General features: G+C 44.8%; 3 protein-coding genes across 6 annotated transcripts; 2 read left to right on the forward strand and 1 right to left on the reverse strand.

The window, feature by feature from the left end:
* The first annotated feature begins 674 nt into the window (after positions 1 to 674).
* On the forward strand, positions 675 to 5,941 carry sdf4 (stromal cell derived factor 4). The gene is made up of 7 exons (XM_083675273.1): positions 675 to 1,031; positions 1,361 to 1,714; positions 2,615 to 2,751; positions 2,994 to 3,107; positions 3,234 to 3,392; positions 3,589 to 3,764; positions 4,006 to 5,941. The coding sequence occupies exons 2-7, from the start codon at positions 1,404 to 1,406 to the stop codon at positions 4,180 to 4,182; spliced, it is 1,074 nt and encodes a 357-aa protein (XP_083531399.1). The 5' UTR covers positions 675 to 1,031; positions 1,361 to 1,403; the 3' UTR covers positions 4,183 to 5,941.
* A 243-nt stretch (positions 5,942 to 6,184) lies between these two features.
* LOC310808894 (coiled-coil domain-containing protein 42-like) lies at positions 6,185 to 8,200 on the forward strand (the record flags this gene model as incomplete). Its single annotated transcript, XM_083675993.1, has 7 exons — positions 6,185 to 6,249; positions 6,350 to 6,455; positions 6,583 to 6,687; positions 6,805 to 7,005; positions 7,112 to 7,333; positions 7,523 to 7,687; positions 8,117 to 8,200. 7 exons carry the CDS (start codon positions 6,185 to 6,187, stop codon positions 8,198 to 8,200), a joined length of 948 nt encoding a protein of 315 aa, XP_083532119.1.
* Positions 8,201 to 8,770: 570 nt separating this feature from the next.
* On the reverse strand, positions 8,771 to 18,107 carry hipk1a (homeodomain interacting protein kinase 1a). Of its 4 annotated transcripts, none has more exons than XM_083675585.1 (17): positions 17,876 to 18,107; positions 16,731 to 17,467; positions 16,224 to 16,597; positions 16,001 to 16,124; positions 15,736 to 15,855; positions 15,422 to 15,508; positions 15,126 to 15,307; positions 14,791 to 14,941; positions 14,397 to 14,601; positions 14,017 to 14,135; positions 13,418 to 13,555; positions 12,383 to 12,543; positions 12,025 to 12,171; positions 11,683 to 11,868; positions 11,140 to 11,357; positions 10,754 to 10,884; positions 8,771 to 10,604 (listed from the first exon to the last, which is right to left on the reverse strand). In XM_083675585.1, the coding sequence occupies exons 2-17, from the start codon at positions 17,463 to 17,465 to the stop codon at positions 10,179 to 10,181; spliced, it is 3,504 nt and encodes a 1,167-aa protein (XP_083531711.1). In that variant the 5' UTR covers positions 17,466 to 17,467; positions 17,876 to 18,107; the 3' UTR covers positions 8,771 to 10,178. The 4 variants fall into 4 exon arrangements, with proteins under 4 accessions (XP_083531711.1, XP_083531710.1, XP_083531713.1 ...); XM_083675584.1 differs by having other exon boundaries at positions 16,731 to 17,470; XM_083675587.1 differs by lacking the exon at positions 13,418 to 13,555 and having other exon boundaries at positions 12,383 to 12,540; positions 16,731 to 17,470.
* Between the last annotated feature and the right edge of the window lie 240 nt (positions 18,108 to 18,347).

Below are 18,347 nucleotides of genomic sequence, written 5' to 3' on the forward strand. Positions count from 1 at the left end.
AAAAACTCTTTTGACAACCAGTTGTTCTCATGTTCTCAACTTAGCTGACATTTAAGCAATAATGCCTACTATGGGTCACTCCAACCTAACTTGACCAAAGTTATGATACAGGAGGTTGAGGTACTGATCATACCGTTTCAACCTAATATCAACCACTGAGACCCCACCAACTGTTGGATTCGAAGACTCAAATGTTATGTTAGTACTGCTTGTCTCAATAAAACGTCTGACTGCATTCTATTCCTTTGTAGAGTTGACGGAACCTCTGCACACACACAAAACACATTGGAATGACTAAGTAGTGCACTGCAGTGCCACCCAGAGGTGAAGTTTAAAACAGAATTCATGAGTGTGGCCACTGTGTGCATCATTTACATGCAATCGTCACTATTTCATATCCTGATCTTTTGGTTGCTGTTGTTTTGCTGCTTTTAAGTATTGTCATCGGCAATCTATGTCAATTACTCCATACAGTTTAATCCATACAGGATTCTATTTATTTATTTATTTATTAAAGTTGTTTGGGATTTGGAGAACAGTCGCACTTTCAAATGTGACATTTCCTAACGCCTCCGCTAGAGGTCAGTGTACCTCCATTTTGCATTGAGGCTTTCCAAAATCAACGGTGCTTTTCTATCTGACATCACGGTAAAAGGCAGAGGATGCATGGTTGTTGAGGGAGGAAATCGGGGCCTGACAACCTAGCAGTAGAGCGCAGCTAGATCCTTCAGAGATTCCTGAAGTAACAACTCACATCACCAACACGTATTTTCCCTTCAGTGTCTGTGGATCGTTTAAGCAGAGGGAGGTGTCTGCTCTTGCATGAATTTGGGACTAGCCACGTGTACAGGAACTAACCTGTGACAGCTGTCCGTGCTTGGTTGGTTTGTTTGGCTGGTACTACACCACCACCACCACTGACGATGCGTCTCAGTCGCAGCTAACTAGCTAGCCGACTCGCTTGTCATTTCCTATTTTGACCTGCCGTTCGGTGTTGTACTTTTGTGTCGTTGGAGCGCATTAGCTAATCGGTGAGTCAGCCTTGTTGAGTGTGGGAGCAGTGCTCATACGTATTGATTGTAATTGTCTGCTGTCAGAAGATATTGAGCTATTTGTCTACAATTTCTGTTAGCTAACATGAGTTAGCTTTCGTAGCTAGCGAGCGCTATTTCAAGTTTACCTGAGTCAGTGTCCGAATATGCTGTCTGGTTTATATTGTAACTAATTTGCAGCAAATCGAATGTCATAACACCATAGCTTGTTAGATAGCTAGATATGTAGTTATTTACAGTTCAGGTTGATGTACTGTAATAATGTGTGTGTGTCTCTCTCTCTCTCTCTCTCTCTCTCTCTCTCTCAGTTCTGCTCAGCCCGTGACGACAGAAGGAGATAGACTTAAAGTCATGGCTATCTGGAGGGGAGCTTGGTGCAGGCACCTCTTGGTTGGGTCCATCACCCTACTTTGCCTGCTCCACGGTATGGACGTCCATGCTCGGCCAGCCAACATGTCAGCGCTGAAAGACAAGACGCCAAGCAGCAAAGAGGACAACGAGATTTTGCCCGCTGATCACTTGAATGGGGTGAAGATGGAGATGGACGGTCATCTCAACAAGGACTTCCATCAGGAGGTATTCCTGGGAAAGGAGATGGAGGAGTTTGAGGAGGACTCTGAGCCAAGGAGGAACAGGAGGAAGCTGATTGACATCTTCACCAAGTAAGGGATCACTTTTGCTTTGAGCCTCTGTAACTCTGGCCAGCCTGGACTTTGACCTGTTTTACTCTACAACACATCAGAGTAGGCCTAGTTAATTTGCAGTTGATTGCAGAATTGTTAAGTACAGTAGTGTGTGTAGATGGGCAAGGAGTCAGATGGTTATTCATTGTCCACTCTCCCTGCTGTATTTGGGCCATGGTTACATGTAGCCTACATCCTACTGTGTTAATCCTCACACTTCATTTTAGTCATAATGTAGCATAGCCCCAGTATATTTTGAGGTGATTCTCAGAGGAGAGGCTGATGTAAAGAGCCTTATGGTGCAGTGTTCAAGGGTATAGCAGGTCCTTGAAGTAGGCTATTGAGTATCTAAACATATTTCCATTGTGATGAATCTGTGATTATGTGATAAACACTTAAGTTCTTGTTCCTCTCACCGAAAATGGAAACCGTATGTTCCAAGAATAAGAAAGAGCACTGGTAATAGATCAGATTTACTGTAAACATCTGTACTTATGTAACCTACGCTGGGTAAGCTGAGGGAAGCAAGTGAAGCAAAGCTAGGCGGCTGATTCATGAATACATTAAGGCAGTCCACAATTGTAATCCTTTTGTCGGCCTTGACACATTTCTGTTGACAAATCTGACAAATCCTTTCTGTTATCCTGTTATTTTACCCTGTATGCCAAAGGAATCTGTGTTGGAGAGGCATGGATGGGGGTGCTGGGCACATTTTGGCTCAGTTTTTAAACCATATGACTGGTCTAGGTTATCCGGTTGACTAGGCCTACCATACATCAGGTGTGGCATAATGGACCCTACATCATTTTAGTTGATAGTACTGTATTTGAAAACATTGAATCTCCAAGGTTCAAACACCGTGCTCTTTCCCTTCTCCAGGGTGGACTTCAACAAAGACAAGAGTGTCAGTGCCAAAGAGATGCAGCGCTGGATCATGGAGAAGACAGAGGAGCACTTCCAGGAGGCTGTGAAGGAGAACAAATTGAGCTTCCATGCTGTGGACCCAGACGGAGATGGTAAGACAAAGGACACGCATCCCTTACACATAGCCATAAGCAGAGTCATAAGTAAACATTGCTCTGGCCATAAGGACCTAATGATTCACAGTAATGGGTTAGTTTCAAACACTGTCTTACTATGAGGCCCTCAGGCCTGTTCTGTGTGAGCCACAATACAAAGTGTGTCCAAAACTGCCTCAGAATACTTCCCACACACTCGAGCCCAGTTCCTAAATTGAAGGGTTTCTTTGCACCCACAGGTCACGTGACGTGGGACGAATACCGGGTGAAGTTTTTGGCCAGCAAAGGATTTAACGAGAAGGAAGTGGTTGAGAAGATAAAGAACAATGAAGAACTGAAGGTGGACGAAGAGAGTAAGTCTTGTCCGCAATCACTCCGTCACATGAACAGTGGGCTGTTCATGCTGCATATTTAGTTTGTCTGTCCAGAACAATCGTATTCAGTCAAGCTCTGTCGGGTTTGGTTCTGTGTCCTTGCAGCTAAGGAGGTTCTAGAGAGTCTGAAGGATCGCTGGTTCCAAGCTGACAACCCACCAGCCGACACGCTGCTGAACGAAGACGAGTTCCTCTCCTTCCTCCACCCTGAGCACAGCATAGGGATGCTCAAATACATGGTCAAGGAGATAGTTCGTGATCTAGGTAGGATACAGTCGACTCGCTCCCTCAAATGAGCTTGGACTTGCTTGGACAGCGCTCATCAATGAATAAGGCTATAACCAGGCTTCAGAATAATGATACAGTAACATACAGAGAGCACAAGATCACCCCTTAGAAGTGTCCCGGTCGAATGCTATCGGATTCTGAGTGAATGATATGTTTTGTCTTGTGTTTGCAGACCAGGACGGTGACAAGAAGCTCACTCTGTCTGAGTTCATCTCCCTGCCAATGGGCACTGTGGAGAACCAGCAGGCACAGGACATTGATGATGACTGGGTACGTGAGAGGAAGAAGGAGTTTGAGGAGGTCATAGATGGCAACCGTGACGGCATTGTAACCATGGAGGAGCTTGAGGTGAGTGTCAACACTACGTTGATGGTGTGTCAATATGGGTTGTTAGTACCGTATGTAAATGTAGGCTGAAAAAAAAAAAAAAAGAATATCTTAATGTCACAGACTACCCAACACTATAAGACTACTGCAATAGTAGAGTTGAAGAGAAAACAATGAAAGTTTTTGATATGAACATTTATACTCATCCTTTTCCTTTTCCCTTCTCCCCCGGGCCTCATTCTGGCTCCCCCCTGTTGTTTAGGAGTACATGGACCCCATGAACGAGTACAACGCACTGAACGAGGCCAAGCAGATGATCGCTGTGGCCGACGAGAACCAGAACCACAACCTGGAGCTGGAGGAGATTCTCAAGTACAGTGAATACTTCACTGGCAGCAAGCTCATGGACTACGCCCGGAATGTTCACGAGGAGTTCTGAAGACAAACTTTCCCATCATGTGAAGCCTCCTCCCTTCTCTGTCTTGCAGCAGGACAGGGGGAGGAGGCATCCTTATAGGTATCCTACAGGGACTGGTCTTGGTCTTACTGATGGAAAAGCCCAGGGTTGGGACGTTTCTAGTGTGCAATTCTGTGTTTTAAATGCTAGTCCCACTGGCCGCACCCCATTCACACAGACTCAAAAATAAGTCATCAAACATCCTTCATCTCTGGACTGTCTCTTCTTAAGCTCCCATCCGAGTTAACCATTGCCACGTTCTGCCTTCTCTCTGCAGTTGGACTCATGTTATATGATTGGATTTCAGTGCATTGTAGACACAGGGTCACTTTCATAATTCACCGGTGTTGATGTATTGTGAAATGTATGTATATGAGGAATTTGAACAAGATTAGAATGTTTTCCACTCTAGTGCAGCAGCTACTACGTGAAAAGACTTGCACAATTAGGCCTGTTTGTACTGCAGGGTTTCTGTTTTTCAAAGTTTAAGCTTGCATAACTGCAAACAATGTGAATACCGTCGTTCTTTATCTGCTTTATCAAGTCACCAAATCCAAACTGCTGATTGAGCTGAAGCACAAATGCTTTGTAACCACTGTAGACCCCATACTCATATGCCTGCCTGCCTGCCTGCCTTGTGAACAGTTGTTGTTTAACATTTTCTATATGGTTTATTAGGGTTACAAAAGCAAGTCCAAATAGGTGTTTGATTCTTTTGATCCGTCCCCTTCTTCACAATTAGTGATTTATCCGATTGTGATCCAAGTGTTTAAAACCCCTCCACATGCAATATGTGTGTCTGTTTTTTCCATTGTCTGTTCACATACTTACATTTATTTACCTAGTTTTCTGTATTTCCAATTTTTTGTTGACGATGTTTGCAGGATGCTGACACATGCCCTCTTAACCTGGCTGGCTTATCAAAGCTAGCTAGCCGTTTGGTTTTTGAGGAGTGTAGCAGCATATGGATGACAAAAACAGCCGTGAGTGATCCATTATTGTCAGAATAACACTAACCCTTCCAATTGGTCTAGCAAAGTTTACATAATTAAAAAAATAGTTTTAAAAAAGCTCAAATATACTGAAGAGTGTTTGACGTATCTACAGTATACATGAGGTAGCAGCGCTGATCTAGTGAATATCGGAACAGCTGGAATGCTTCTCGGCCAATCACAATGCTGTGATTGATCAACCCCTTGTATAATAGTCCATATCTCAGTTTTAACTGGATAAAGAAATTAACATATTTATTTATTTGTTGTCCTGCATAATGGATTTGGAATTATTTTTTGCAAAGCAGTTATTGTTTTAAGGAATGTTTGATCATCTCCAAGTATTGTACTTTTAGTTGTTCAATACATTGTGTACTATGTTCATCATTTGGAAGCTCTTATGTCCCTTGAATTCCCATTCAGTCATTTATTGAGAAATCCCTTGTTGATTACATGTTTCCTCTCAATTCAGCCATATTAGTACCCTGTTTGCTATGCTTTGACCAAACTCTGTAATATATGTACAGTATAGTATATGCATTCATCAATCATTGTTTTGCTTCAAGGACAGTATCCTGTGGAAATAAATATATCAGGATCCGACTAAGATCCTCTCATTTTGTTAGTCATCTCATTTAATTATGAAGAGAATTTTAAGCTTATGCTGTTGGAACGTGACACAGCTGTATACATTGTATTCCAAATCTACTTATTGTCAACAATAAATATTTCTTATCAACACCTGGCCACACTGTGTACCCTTGTCTTCTATGTGACCATGAATATACATTTTAATTAATTCAGTTTTCACACTTTAATTTATCATTGTTTGGTAGTTGTAGTTGCTATGAGACCATTGTTATTTTCTGACTCAAAGTTCTGTGCAGTGCAATGTGGCTTTCTTGATAGCCACACACAAAGAGAGAGGAATGATATTATATTTATGAATTGTATATTTCCTTATCTATCAAAGTTATTAGCAGATTAACACCATGACTGTAAATTTGTCTGACTATTTTAAAAGCTATTTTGGCGAGAACCTTCGAGACCAGCTAGTGTGAGTAAAAGACAATGTTACAAAGTTTGACTCAGACTTTTGACTCAGAATTATCTACTGTAATATATATGACAAAAAAACACCCCTAATTTTTTGACAGGAAGGCCACCTCTGCCGGAGATGAGATGCTGGCTCCATCCTCCCGTCTACTTCAGAAGAGACGGGAGGCAATGGAGGTCCACAATGCTATGAAAATGCAAAGAGAGGTGAAATATATTTCACGAGCTATGGCTCATAGTGCAGTCAACAATACTTGGACAATACTGTCAGACACTGACAATCAAATTCCCTCACCTCTCATATTCTTAACTTTTCATTTTGTTTGTGTTACAGGACTTTGAGTCCACTCTGAGAGCCCTCCGAGTTCGCAAGGATGAGCTCAGAGAGAAGGAGGGCCAGATGAAGGAATATCTACAGAAATTTGACAACTTTCTGAAGGTACAGTGCTTAGAAGCATCACTTAAACACTGGATCCTAACAGTGGATCCCCTCAAGTAGCTTACCAAACCAGTCGGAGAGATCAGTGTGTCTTATGCCTATGACCTCACACATCAGGACAATGAGGTGAAACGCTGTCGAGCTGTGAGGAAGGCAGGCCGTGAGAGGGAACTGACCAATCAGAAGCAGACAGACCTCGGGGCTCTCCAGGAGGAGATGAAGGCTCTGGTTAAAGAGAGAGACCGCCTGGAGAAACGAGTCCAGAAGAATGCCATCTACCCCCATTATCTGGACAAAGTGGTACAGGCCAGTGAGCAGGTATGTCATAAGTAAGGGCCAGGAGTTTTTTCATGGACCCTCTGTGAGCTGACCAGCAAAGAGTCACACTCTTATTCCCTGTGTCATTCTCTTGTTTTTTCCTCAGTTTCAGGAGGCACGGCAGGTGATGTCTCGCTACGACACCTTGATACTGACCCGAGAGGACCTGGTTCAAACCACCCAGCAGAACCAGGACAGCACAGAGAACGCTCGTGCACAGCTGGCTCGCTACACAGAACAGAGCAACGATACCCTCCTCCACTACAATAACACCCTGGCACAGCTCCAGAGCCAGCTGGACAAGGCCCGCGCTGAGGGCATGATCTGGGTGAGAAAGCACTGCTATTACTACTTTCCTCATGATAGGTATCTAACGATGCTTGAACTCTGATAGTCCTCAAAGGCAACTGAGAGGTCTTTGGAACATGGTGTCTTTTCAAATACTTTTCTCATGTCAAAGCGTCTTTTACCAGCTGATCAAAGGACGGCCATTTGATATTTTATATTGATACTATAGGAGTCGAGGTGGGCCCACATCCAGAACACAGCAGCCAAGAAGACCCTGTTGTTGGGCACAATCAAGATGGCCACACTCAATCTGTACCAGAGTGTGTGCAAGAGGGCTAAAGATACTGGGGAGACACCTGTGGCCCCCGAGGACACTCCCAGACAGCTGGAGAAGGTACTGTGTGGTTGTTGTTTGTACTGTATATCTACTGCATGGCTCCTCTCAGAACAACTCATAAAACCTGATGCAGATTGGAGATTGGGGAGGAGGAACTATGTGGTGTTGTATAATGGGGAAGAATTATTGTCCTACTAATATCTGTGTCATGATATCCCAGGTGACACAATCCCAGTTATGCGCTGAATAGTTACCTGTTTCTTCCTCCTAGTATTACGACTCATGGGGAATATTCCTCCACCATAGAGAATGACAACAGGACATTTGTTTCATACAGGCGACGTTTGACTTTGTTTTCTTGTGTGGTGTCAATTGCACCGATCTTTGTCCTCTTGATATCAGCCCTGTGTTTACACAAGTGTGACGTATTTCACACTGAGTACAGATGATAAAATGTGTCTATGTTGTTTTTGCTGTTCATGACAGATCCAGACATTCCTTGCTGACCTGATCTCCATTTGGGAAGAGGTGAGCAGACATGATCAGCCAGGGCCAACTGGACACCGCTAACATCACAGTCGCTCCAATCCACTAAGCTGTTTTTATACCAAAGTATAGGAATATAATTTTCTATGCCCTTTGAAATTAAGATTTTTGCTCTGATCAGATCAAAATAAAGAGATATTTTATGGGAAATGGGTGTTATAAAGTAGATTACTACTGCATATCAGCTGGATTTTTCACAATCACAAACAGAATGAACACTACCAAGTGTGGTGGACGATAATATGAAGATTACGTATGTGTGGAATATAGTTTCAAAATAACAGTATGAGCAGTATACTCATAGACATAGCTTTCATTTGAGATGGGGAGGACATGCCCCCCCCCACACACACACCATCACATACTGTATGTGGAGTTAGTGTTTTTTTGTTGCCTCAGTGACTAAGTATTTAAGATGAAAACTGTTGAAACCATGTTGTAAGAATTGCATGAAATGTGCTTACAAAAGAGGACTGCTACACCCTCTGCCCAAAGTTGGATTCTGCATTTCAGCATTATTCCCCCCCCAACATTTAGAAACAAATGTATGCTTTATTGCCAAACCAAATGACACAAATAAAGCATCACATTACATCTGTTCAAAAAAACGATTTTATTGTGTATACAGGATATACTCGTTAAGGTTCATAGTGTGTTCTATGTAAGCACTTCACTTCACATAACATGATTGTGAACAACCGTCATTACACCAAATCCACAACTTCTTTTGAAGCAATATCGAACATCAATTCATATATTCATGAATCACCTGCATTATATTCAACACAATTCACAACGTGAATTCAAGGTTAGGTTAAATGTGAATATCACCATTTGAAATGCAAACTAAATGGACTGGGGTTACTTACAGTACAGCGTGAGCTATCCAATCAGACGTCTACTGCGCACATTGCAACAAATGAACATACAACATCACACCACATATTGTAATGAGATCCTTTACATTTCCCAATAGATCAGATATTTTATTTTTTTCAAATATCACAATAACATTGCACTCTTTTTTTCCAACAACACTATTCAAACTTCAGAACTCCTTACACAACACCCTCTTATTCTACTCCATGTCAGACTCATGCATCCTTAAGGTTCACTGTACTCTTAACACATAAAGTGGCATAGTTCTCCTGTAAATGACACACCTTACTTAATCTGTAGAGAAATGTATGACACATTAAGCATACAACACTAAATAAAACATGATAAAACCAGATTATATGGGCCAATGAAACAGGCTAAATATGGTGGCAACAAGGGCTGCAAAACACACTTTTGAAACATACGTTGGCAATGCAGAACTGTTTCAGATACATAGTGATGAAGATTATGTCTGTGCTTTACTTATTTTCTCTGTAACAGACATCTTAGAAACACATAAATAACGATGACAACAGAGGTAAACTTAGCTAAGCTTCATGCCATATGTTAAAAATAATGATAAAAGCTAATAAATAAAGAGGACCAATTTCTGTTACAGTTCTAATACACGTTGATTAGCAGAAGTACTGTACTTGATACAAATAATATAAACAAAACCCACTCTATCATGATGACATAAATGGTTAGTGCTAGACAGTCAAAAGTTCCACACATTCAAGCTACAACTCTTGACTTAAAAACAAAGAGATTCCATAGCAATATACAGTACTGGCTTTAGTTTACACACAATACATTTGAAATGACTTTTTGGGTGTGCTCTATTGAAGTTAAAACAAATTAAATAGAACATTCCAAAACAGAATATGTTGTTTTGAAATCAAGTAAACACCATTAAAGCAGTTAAAATAATTCAAAACGGGGACTAAATTGCTAATAAAAAGCAAGCTGAGATAAAAGTAAAGGTGAAAACAAAGAGCCTCAGAGTCCCTGTGATAAGCTTGTGCAGTGATGGGCCTCATATTATTAGTCTAGATTTGATCTTCAGATGTGCTAGAATGCCAACTCCTAGGCTGCTCCCACCATCTCAGGCAGCCTCCAATCTTCACAGGAATGGGTACTGGCTCAGCTTGCGCTGACTGACCTGGTAGGCAGCGCTGGAGTGAGGGTAAGGCTGGCCCCCCAGCTGCTGCTGTTGGTGGTGGTTGTACTGTCCCGGAGTATGGCTATGCCCCACCAGGCCCAGGCTGCTGTTCTTCTGGAGCAGCCCCAGGGAGGAGTAGGGCCCGCTGGGCCGGGCATGGTGGGAGGGACCCCCGTTGAGCTGGTCAACAGCCTGGGAAACTGAGGCTAGGGCAGCGGAGGCAGGGTAAGCGTACAGGTTTGGTGTGGAGCTGAACAGTGAGGCGTCGTGCAGGCGGTAGGATGAGTGGGAGGAGACTGGGGGAGGGTACGTGGGTTGCCGGCGCAAGGAGCTGCTGCTGCCGCTTCCTGTTTGGTCCTGTGACGATGACATCACTAACTGCTGTACCTGGGGATAGAATTCATTGACACTTGGTTATATGACTTCATTCAGATATCCCATCAGATATCCAATGCCCTCAAAACCAATATACAAACTACATCTACAGTGCGAGTCACCATTCATCATAGCCATTGAGGCCAACTGTATGGTGTTACCTGACTCAGGTTGAGAGGTTGAGACCTGCTAGACGCGGCCCGTTGGTGGCGTTCAGTGCTGGAAGCCCCTGACCTGTTGGACTGCTGTGCTGACCCCCTCTTGGACTTACCAGAGGCACTAGCAGGTTGATCTGAAAACCAGCACATCCAATTTACTCAGTGTTGAGAGAAAAGGGCTGAATGCAAGAGGTTACAGTTCTACAATCTGAGGTAACGTGAGGGAGGGAGAACATAGATACCCCTGGGAGCTCCTGTAGATCCAAATGGTATTGGAGGGGTTTAAGCAATGTCGCTATTGCTTGAATTGTGGCAATATTGCTTACCCCTATGCAATGGTGCACTAGAGGTATGGTAAGGTATTGGGGCTGTAGTATGCACATACTGACCTGATACACAAGAGGCTTTGTGGGCTGTGCCCTCCCCAGGCTGGGTCTTGACTGAAGGCATGATGATGGCCAGAGACTTGGAGGTCTGGGTAGAGGAGGTGGAGGTGGAGGTGGCGGTGTTGTTGTTGGGGCTCAGGGGGCTGCTGGTGGACGAGTCAGAGGAGTCGTGGACCGTCACACAGCTGATGACGTTGGCCCGCTGACTGGCACCAGAGCTACTGTAGGACAGACAGACAGACAGACAGAGCAAAAGATCTGCTTGATCAGCTACTCGACTCAACAATGTTGTATAATAAATATAGAAATATTATATTATAAATATATATAAATAGATCAATCCTCTATTAAACCAAAAAAAACCTGCTAGGCAAAAGCACAACAGCCTCACCTACTTATTTAGGATCCTAATGTTGATAAAGTGCTTAGCCCAAAAACGACATTTCTGGGGCCACATTGATAGGGTATAATATCCCAGTCCCATACATACATGTACACCCTTCCCCATTGGCCTACTCTATAGGCCAGAACAGGAAGTGAGCTCACCAGGCAGGCGGGAACTTCCTGTCATCCTCATCCTCTGTGTCACTGTGGATGGTGATGATGCTGACCGCAGGGCTGGGGGTATCAGAGATCACTATTGGCTGAGACAGGTCACCGCTAACCGCTGGAGAGTTCAGCAGGGAGGTGTTGTGGACCACAGAGGCAGCCAGCTGGAGCGTTGACACAGGCCTGCCCAGGGGACAACGTGTTCAGTCATTATTCCTAACCCAAATACATAGCGAGTGGTACACAATACACACTAGAATATAGTATATAAGGTACATAATGATATATAATCATGTGGGTACTTTGGGAACATGGCCATTGGTTTCAATGTTACAGTACCTGGCTCGGGCCTTTGACCTCTTCCCCTGTTGGGATCTGGAGTGTGCTGTTCCCGTGTTGGTGGCTTGGGAGGAGGCCTGGGGGGCATAACGCCCCTGTGCAGGGTCCTGCTGGGTGATGCCATCGTACTGACTGCCATGACGGCTCCTAATATCAGGGGACATTTTTATTTTTTATTTTATGATTTTTCAAAGCAACATTTGACAGTCATTATCTGAGTCATATCACTTCACTATCTTGATTGAGAGTATAAAACAAAGAGCTTCATGTGTTTTGGACACCATATACAATGCTAATACACTTCAGAAGTCAGTGATGTGGCCCAAAGTGCCTGGGCCCCAGCAGGGGGATCCCTCACCTCCAGTTGGAGGTCTGTTGTCCAGAGCTGTCAGAGAGGGGGGCTCCCATGGGTGAGTCAGGGACCACCTGCTGCTGACCAGGGTTGTGGATGGCCATACCAGGAATCTGCTGCCACGTGGAGGGGATGAGGATCTGCTGGGTACCTGCTGGCCAGCCCTGCTGCACATACATACACACACGCACAGTTGCAATTCAGCACAGCATTTGTATTTGAAATACAAAACACTGTGCTTAACGTAACATGAACAGACTGTAACAGAATGCAGGTTAGGTGTGGTTCCTGCAAAGCCCACTGGGTAGAGACATAACAAGCACATGCAGACATTGTTCACGGTCTACTCCAGCATGCCCCCATTGAGTCAAGGAGAAAAGTGCAGCAGGTACGAAAAATCGAATACATCATGTTAGACAACCAAGGGTATGTATTTTTCTCAACACAAATGTATCACAGTGTAACCAGTCACTGCCAAACAGAAATGAAACATGAAAACAAAGGCTAGAAAGAACTAAATGGGAGGTTGTGGAGGCTGGGTCTCTCTCCACCAGGCTCATTGTTCTGACTCTCCAACCATAACCTGAACAGAGAGAATCTCAACGGTTACCGCTGAGGAGGAAACACGGTTGAAATAACAAATCAACAGAACATGTCTCAAACACTGAGTACACAGGCTCAGGACAAGAGGCTCTCCAACAAGCAGAAGGAAGACAGTGGTTCATTCTCTCAAGCCCAGAGTGTGTGAGTGTGTGTGTGTGTGTGTGTGCCAAGCATACATGACCTGGAGGCTTCAGCCCTGTAGAACAGAGGTTTGTTTACAGTTCAAACACTGGATGAAGACAAGACAAGTCACCAGTCAACCAACCTGAAACTAAGAGGAATCTGTTAAGAGAGAAATGACAGATGATGAATGAAAAGCTGCAAGCAAAAGAGGGCAGACCAGACCAGTAAGCACATGCGTCCCATGCTCTTCACATCCCTGAAATGAGTTGGGGGGGGGGGGAAGAAAGGGGGGGGGGGGGGGCTTTGGCGCTTTACCAGCATGGTGGCAGCACTCTGATCCAGTAGGCCAGGCCTTCCAGCCCCGTGGCCCAGTGCCAGGGGCACCGTACACAGAGGTGGCATCCCTGCCAAGGGGGCGTGCAGGGTGGCTACCATCAGGGGGTTGCAGGAGGCCTGAGGAGGAGGTTGGAGGGAAGGGGGCGGAGGAACGGATGGAGGAGTTAGATGACTAGACAGGTACAAAGTGCAGGGAGGTCGCCGTGTCCATTTTGCCAGAGTCCACTGATTGCCAAGGGAAGGAGACACCTGGGCGTGCCATCTTTAGGCGAGACATCACAGTCATTTGTTGGTTTTTCCAATGAATAAGAACAAACAAGGTGACGTTTAAACTGCTCAAACTGAGGAAGCAGTGTTTGTTTTACTATAGTGCCATGACAATGTCAACACAGTTCTGACATCATGTGACTTACAGGAAAAAGGACAAAGTGTGGAAAACCTGGGGAAGAAGCAATGTTTTATCATGTATGGCAGTATGGATGAAGTGTGCAGCACACAGACACACACACACACACACACACACACACACACACACACACACACACACACACACACACACAAGGACATATAAGGGTCACCTGTGTCAGCATGCCTGGCTGGAGATGCAGAGGCTGGGTTGACTGGTTCTGGGGAACAATGGGGACAGAGTTATCCATCCTCACTGGGAAACCCGAGTGCTTACTAGACGTCTGAAGACCTGGAAGGAAATGAAAGAGGAAGATGTGTTGAATACACAGCTACTGTGTGCACAGGGACAGATAACACTACAGTTAGCATAACACACACATAGGAGGTTTGTTCAGTAAATCTGTATGTAATCAGTAAATATGCTCCTGTCTCCTGAACTTTATCCTCCTGTACACAGCGTAATGCAATAATTTAGTGCAGGCAGGAAATCTCTCTCTCTCTCTCTCTCTCTCTCTCTCTCTCTCATATATGGCCCCTGCTCTCCTCTCACCTTGAATGGTGGGTGGACAGACAATGAGGGTCTGTTGGAAGGGCTCTGTCTGGCCACACAGCTGGGTGGGCCTGGTCTGCAAGGGCACGCTCTGCTGGGCCAGGCCAGGGATGTTGATGGTGGCCTGCTGGTACAGCCCAGGCTGGTAGTTCAGCAGAGGGACGTTACTGCTCAGGGAGAGGGACTGGCCCCCGTTGGAGGCCATCTTTTTGTATGGGGAAATGACATGACATACAGTAAACAATAAACACACATCAGAATGGTGCTTCACAACGTAGGCCCATGCTCAATTCACATAGGACAACTGCTACAGATTCACATAACCATAATGTAGCTTGAGTGATGATATCAACATTGTCATATTGTCAGGATGTCCTAAGAATGTTTCTCTCACCTGGTTGTGCTGATTGAGCTGGCTACTGAATGTAACAGTGAGATTTGTAGCTGCGCTGGGGGTGTTGTTGCTCGCAAACATGTTCTTTCCATTCTCAAAAGCGCTGCATCTGCGTTTGCATATGTCCATGTTCTGGAAGCAGGACTTCACACTGGAAAAGAAGACAGAAAATACCTCACAAAATGAGTCCAATTGAACACGAAAAATGTGAAGTCTTGAAATTCATTCCAGTTTGGCATCAAGAGAGGAGCAATAACAAACGTTGTCGCAATATAAGACTTTGGTCTATACAACCTATATGGTACAGTACATTTTCCTGACTGTCCACTGCTTACTGTGAGCTATGAGGGAAGTGAAGCAGGTGGGTCATAGTGACAAAGGGATGGTTGAGCGTCTTCATAGGAGTGATGCGCTTGTCTGCGTCCAGCGTCAGCATCTTCTTTAGCAGGTCAATGAACTCCCGCCGATCGGCCTTCTCTGCCAAGATGTCCGTCCCATCCAGACTAGTCATGTTGACCTGCAACATCCCAGAAGAAATGTTCATTGGCGAATGGTGTTATAAACCATTTTTAAGCATGTTATTAAGCATTCATACATCAATGGCAGGGATATCAATGGTGACCCCACTCACCTGCATCATGTCATCCAGACAGTTGAAAATGTATTTCCTCGCCTCCTTTGACTTGATCCCCAGCTCCCCCTCATGCTCTGAAGGTGTCTACAGACAAGAAAAATAAGTTATTAGCTCACTTTAAAAATGAACTGCACAATATATATATATATATATATATATATATATATATATATATATATATATATATATCTATCCTTGAACAAGATATTTTTCATAATTACTACTTCAAACAAACACATGTGTAAAAGCACATAATAGCCTTCATTAAAAAAAGGAGACGATAATGTTGTATGGATTCCTATGCTACGTACTTTGAGCCTCCAGAGTGGGTAGCTGGAGTCAGGGCCTCTGTTGAAGAAGCGGCTGGTCTTGGTCCCTGCACTTAGGAGGTACTCAGCTGGGAGACCCTGGGTCTGGGAGATGTACCGGATCTGATGCAGCCAGAGACAAAGCAACAGCATCGACATCAATGACATTGTCACACTTCAAGCCAAATAGAGGAAATAAATATACATCAATGACGGACATGCAAATGGAATCTATGCCTCATCATGTGTCGGATGAGGTGTTGCTGACCTGATCATACTCAGAGGCGCCAGGATAGAGAGGCCATCCCAAGAACAGTTCAGCAATGACACAGCCCAGAGACCACATGTCTATAGCTTCACAGAAGGGAAGGCCCAGTATGATCTCTGGCGCCCTGCAAACACATCACAACCATTGAACATGGTCATACAACTGAGTAGACTGGGTCGGTACTCTTGTGCATGTACATAGGGACTGCCGGTACTGTACTCACCGGTAGTAGCGGGACTGCAGGTAAGTGGAGCAGACTGCCTTGGAGATGTGGCTGGCCGAGCCGAAGTCTATCACCTTGACCCTGTACGGTTGCCTGTGGGGATCCACCAGCATGATGTTCTCAGGCTTGAGGTCAGCATGGATCAGACCCAGACTCTTCAGCTTCATCAGAGCGGTGGCCACCTGCTGCAGCACGGGCCTGATGGACTTGAGCAGCAGCGGGCTGAATTTGCTGTGCTTCAGGAAGTCATACAGGTTCTGCTCCAGCATCTCAAACACCAGGCAGGTGTGGTTCTTGTGCTGGAAGCACTCGTAGGAGCGCACAAAGTTGAACTCGTCTGCATTCTCGGTGCTCAGTCTGCTCAGGATACTCACCTGGAGAGCGGACGGCAGACATGAAGATGTGTTATTGTGTCATCTTAAGGTTTCTCCTCCCAAAACCATTAAGAAAATCGACAATCATAATATTAACATTAACAAATTCAATCCAATTAAACCTGACACTCACCTCAATTTGACCTTGCCGGGCATACGAAGGATGATTCTTCAAGATTTTGATGGCCACAATCTCATTAGTGCCTCGCTTCCAGCATTTTGCCACCTGACCGAAGGTCCCCCGTCCGAGGAACTCAAGCACCTCATAGGTGTTGGACACAGAGCACAGAATCTCATGCTGCACTAGCTGGTAGTCCCCCTCACTGTGGGAGTTGCTGCTCTTAGTGGTGGAGGTGGAATGTGCAATCGACTGAGCCGTGGTAGTCCCCCCACCACCAGCTGTACGGTTGGAGAGAACAGGGGCTGATAGTTCCTCCAGGATCTGGACACTGTCACTGCTGTCTACCTCCTCACTCTTACGCTTCAGGCTGCACTGCTTTTGGTAGAGGTCGCATGGCTGTGAGGAGGACGCAGCATCCTTGACGCGGCGACTGGAGGAGGAGGAGGATGATGAAGAGGAGGGGGGTCCGCGGAGGCTGCCGGTGCTGTCTGCTGCCCGCACAACTGTCTGCTCCCGTGAGCCCCCCATTGGTGGGAACACCTGGTTTGAGGAGTTGTATACCTGGTTGAAAGTAGATGCAGATGGGGAGGGTGCATTCCCCTGACTGGAGCTCTGCTGGTAGTAACTGTTGTCTCCCAACTGGCTGCTCACATCCCACACACTGTTCTCTACCTTCAGTTTCTTTGAACGGATGTAGGCGCTGGAAGATACTGAGGGGGAGGAGAACACCTGGAGCTGGGAAGCCATACCTGCTGTAACCAAAATGAAGGCGCACAGATATCAACATTAGTCGAATTGATCCCTCTCCATCATATGAGAGACAGTGGCAGCTGCATCAGCTGATAAGGCAGAGGTTATTCAGCTCATATATAAGCAATAAGCAACTTAATAAATCAGAACAAGAAACAATCAAAGCCATCTATATATGAGCAGTGCAGCGTTTGCTCATCATATGACTGTGAGTGCATCTACAGCAGCAGTCATCATTAATATTCCACAAACTAGCCAAGGAAAGCTAACGCTAGCAAGCTATCTACTGTACTAGCATAATACGAGCACATAATTGGCAACAACTGGAACTGGGTTTTTTTGCAAACAGTGTAAGTAGCTAAATATTCATGCACAATTGCATATAGCAGAGTCTTAGCTAAATGTACCTGAGTCAGTCTGTGATGCTGCAGGTCCGATCTGACATTCGCTTTTCAACCACTTCAGGCCTCACATCATTGTTTTTCCTCCTCCCCAAAAAGTCAGAAGTTATTCACATCATCCTCCACATTATCCTATTAGCATATAGCTAATACTAACAGGGCGACAATAAGGAACTCAGACAACTAGGAGGCTAGATATCGACAAACTGACATCTAACTAAGAACAACAACATGATGGACTGCAAGACCGCGAACTGTAAACAGTGCAGTTGTACTGCACTTCCTCGTTGAATGAACGTTACCGTAATGAACCAAAACAATGCGCGCTTAAAACTCCCGATGCCAGCATCCTACAAATAAAACATCTTACAGCAAGACGACAGCAGATCTAGACAAACACATATCCCTGACACAGACCGATATAACAAAGAGCTACCAAACACATCCCTTTTGATGACCAAAACACCGGGAGGAACGA

Source organism: Argentina silus, assembly GCF_951799395.1.
Source record: "Argentina silus genome assembly, chromosome: 8".
Lineage (NCBI taxonomy): Eukaryota > Metazoa > Chordata > Actinopteri > Argentiniformes > Argentinidae > Argentina > Argentina silus.

Excerpts from the sequence above, each read along its gene's own strand:
- sdf4 (XM_083675273.1), top strand. The coding sequence starts at position 1,404 with ATGGCTATCTGGAGGGGAGCTTGGTGCAGGCACCTCTTGGTTGGGTCC. Across the intron at positions 1,715-2,614 it reads CTGATTGACATCTTCACCAA|GGTGGACTTCAACAAAGACA; the intron begins GTAAGGGATCAC and ends TCCCTTCTCCAG. Across the intron at positions 3,393-3,588 it reads GGAGATAGTTCGTGATCTAG|ACCAGGACGGTGACAAGAAG; the intron begins GTAGGATACAGT and ends TTGTGTTTGCAG.
- hipk1a (XM_083675585.1), bottom strand. The coding sequence starts at position 17,465 with ATGGCTTCCCAGCTCCAGGTGTTCTCCTCCCCCTCAGTATCTTCCAGC. Across the intron at positions 14,136-14,396 it reads CTGTCCACCCACCATTCAAG|GTCTTCAGACGTCTAGTAAG; the intron begins GTGAGAGGAGAG and ends ATTTCCTTCCAG. Across the intron at positions 10,605-10,753 it reads AACCTCTCAACCTGAGTCAG|GTACAGCAGTTAGTGATGTC; the intron begins GTAACACCATAC and ends TTCTATCCCCAG.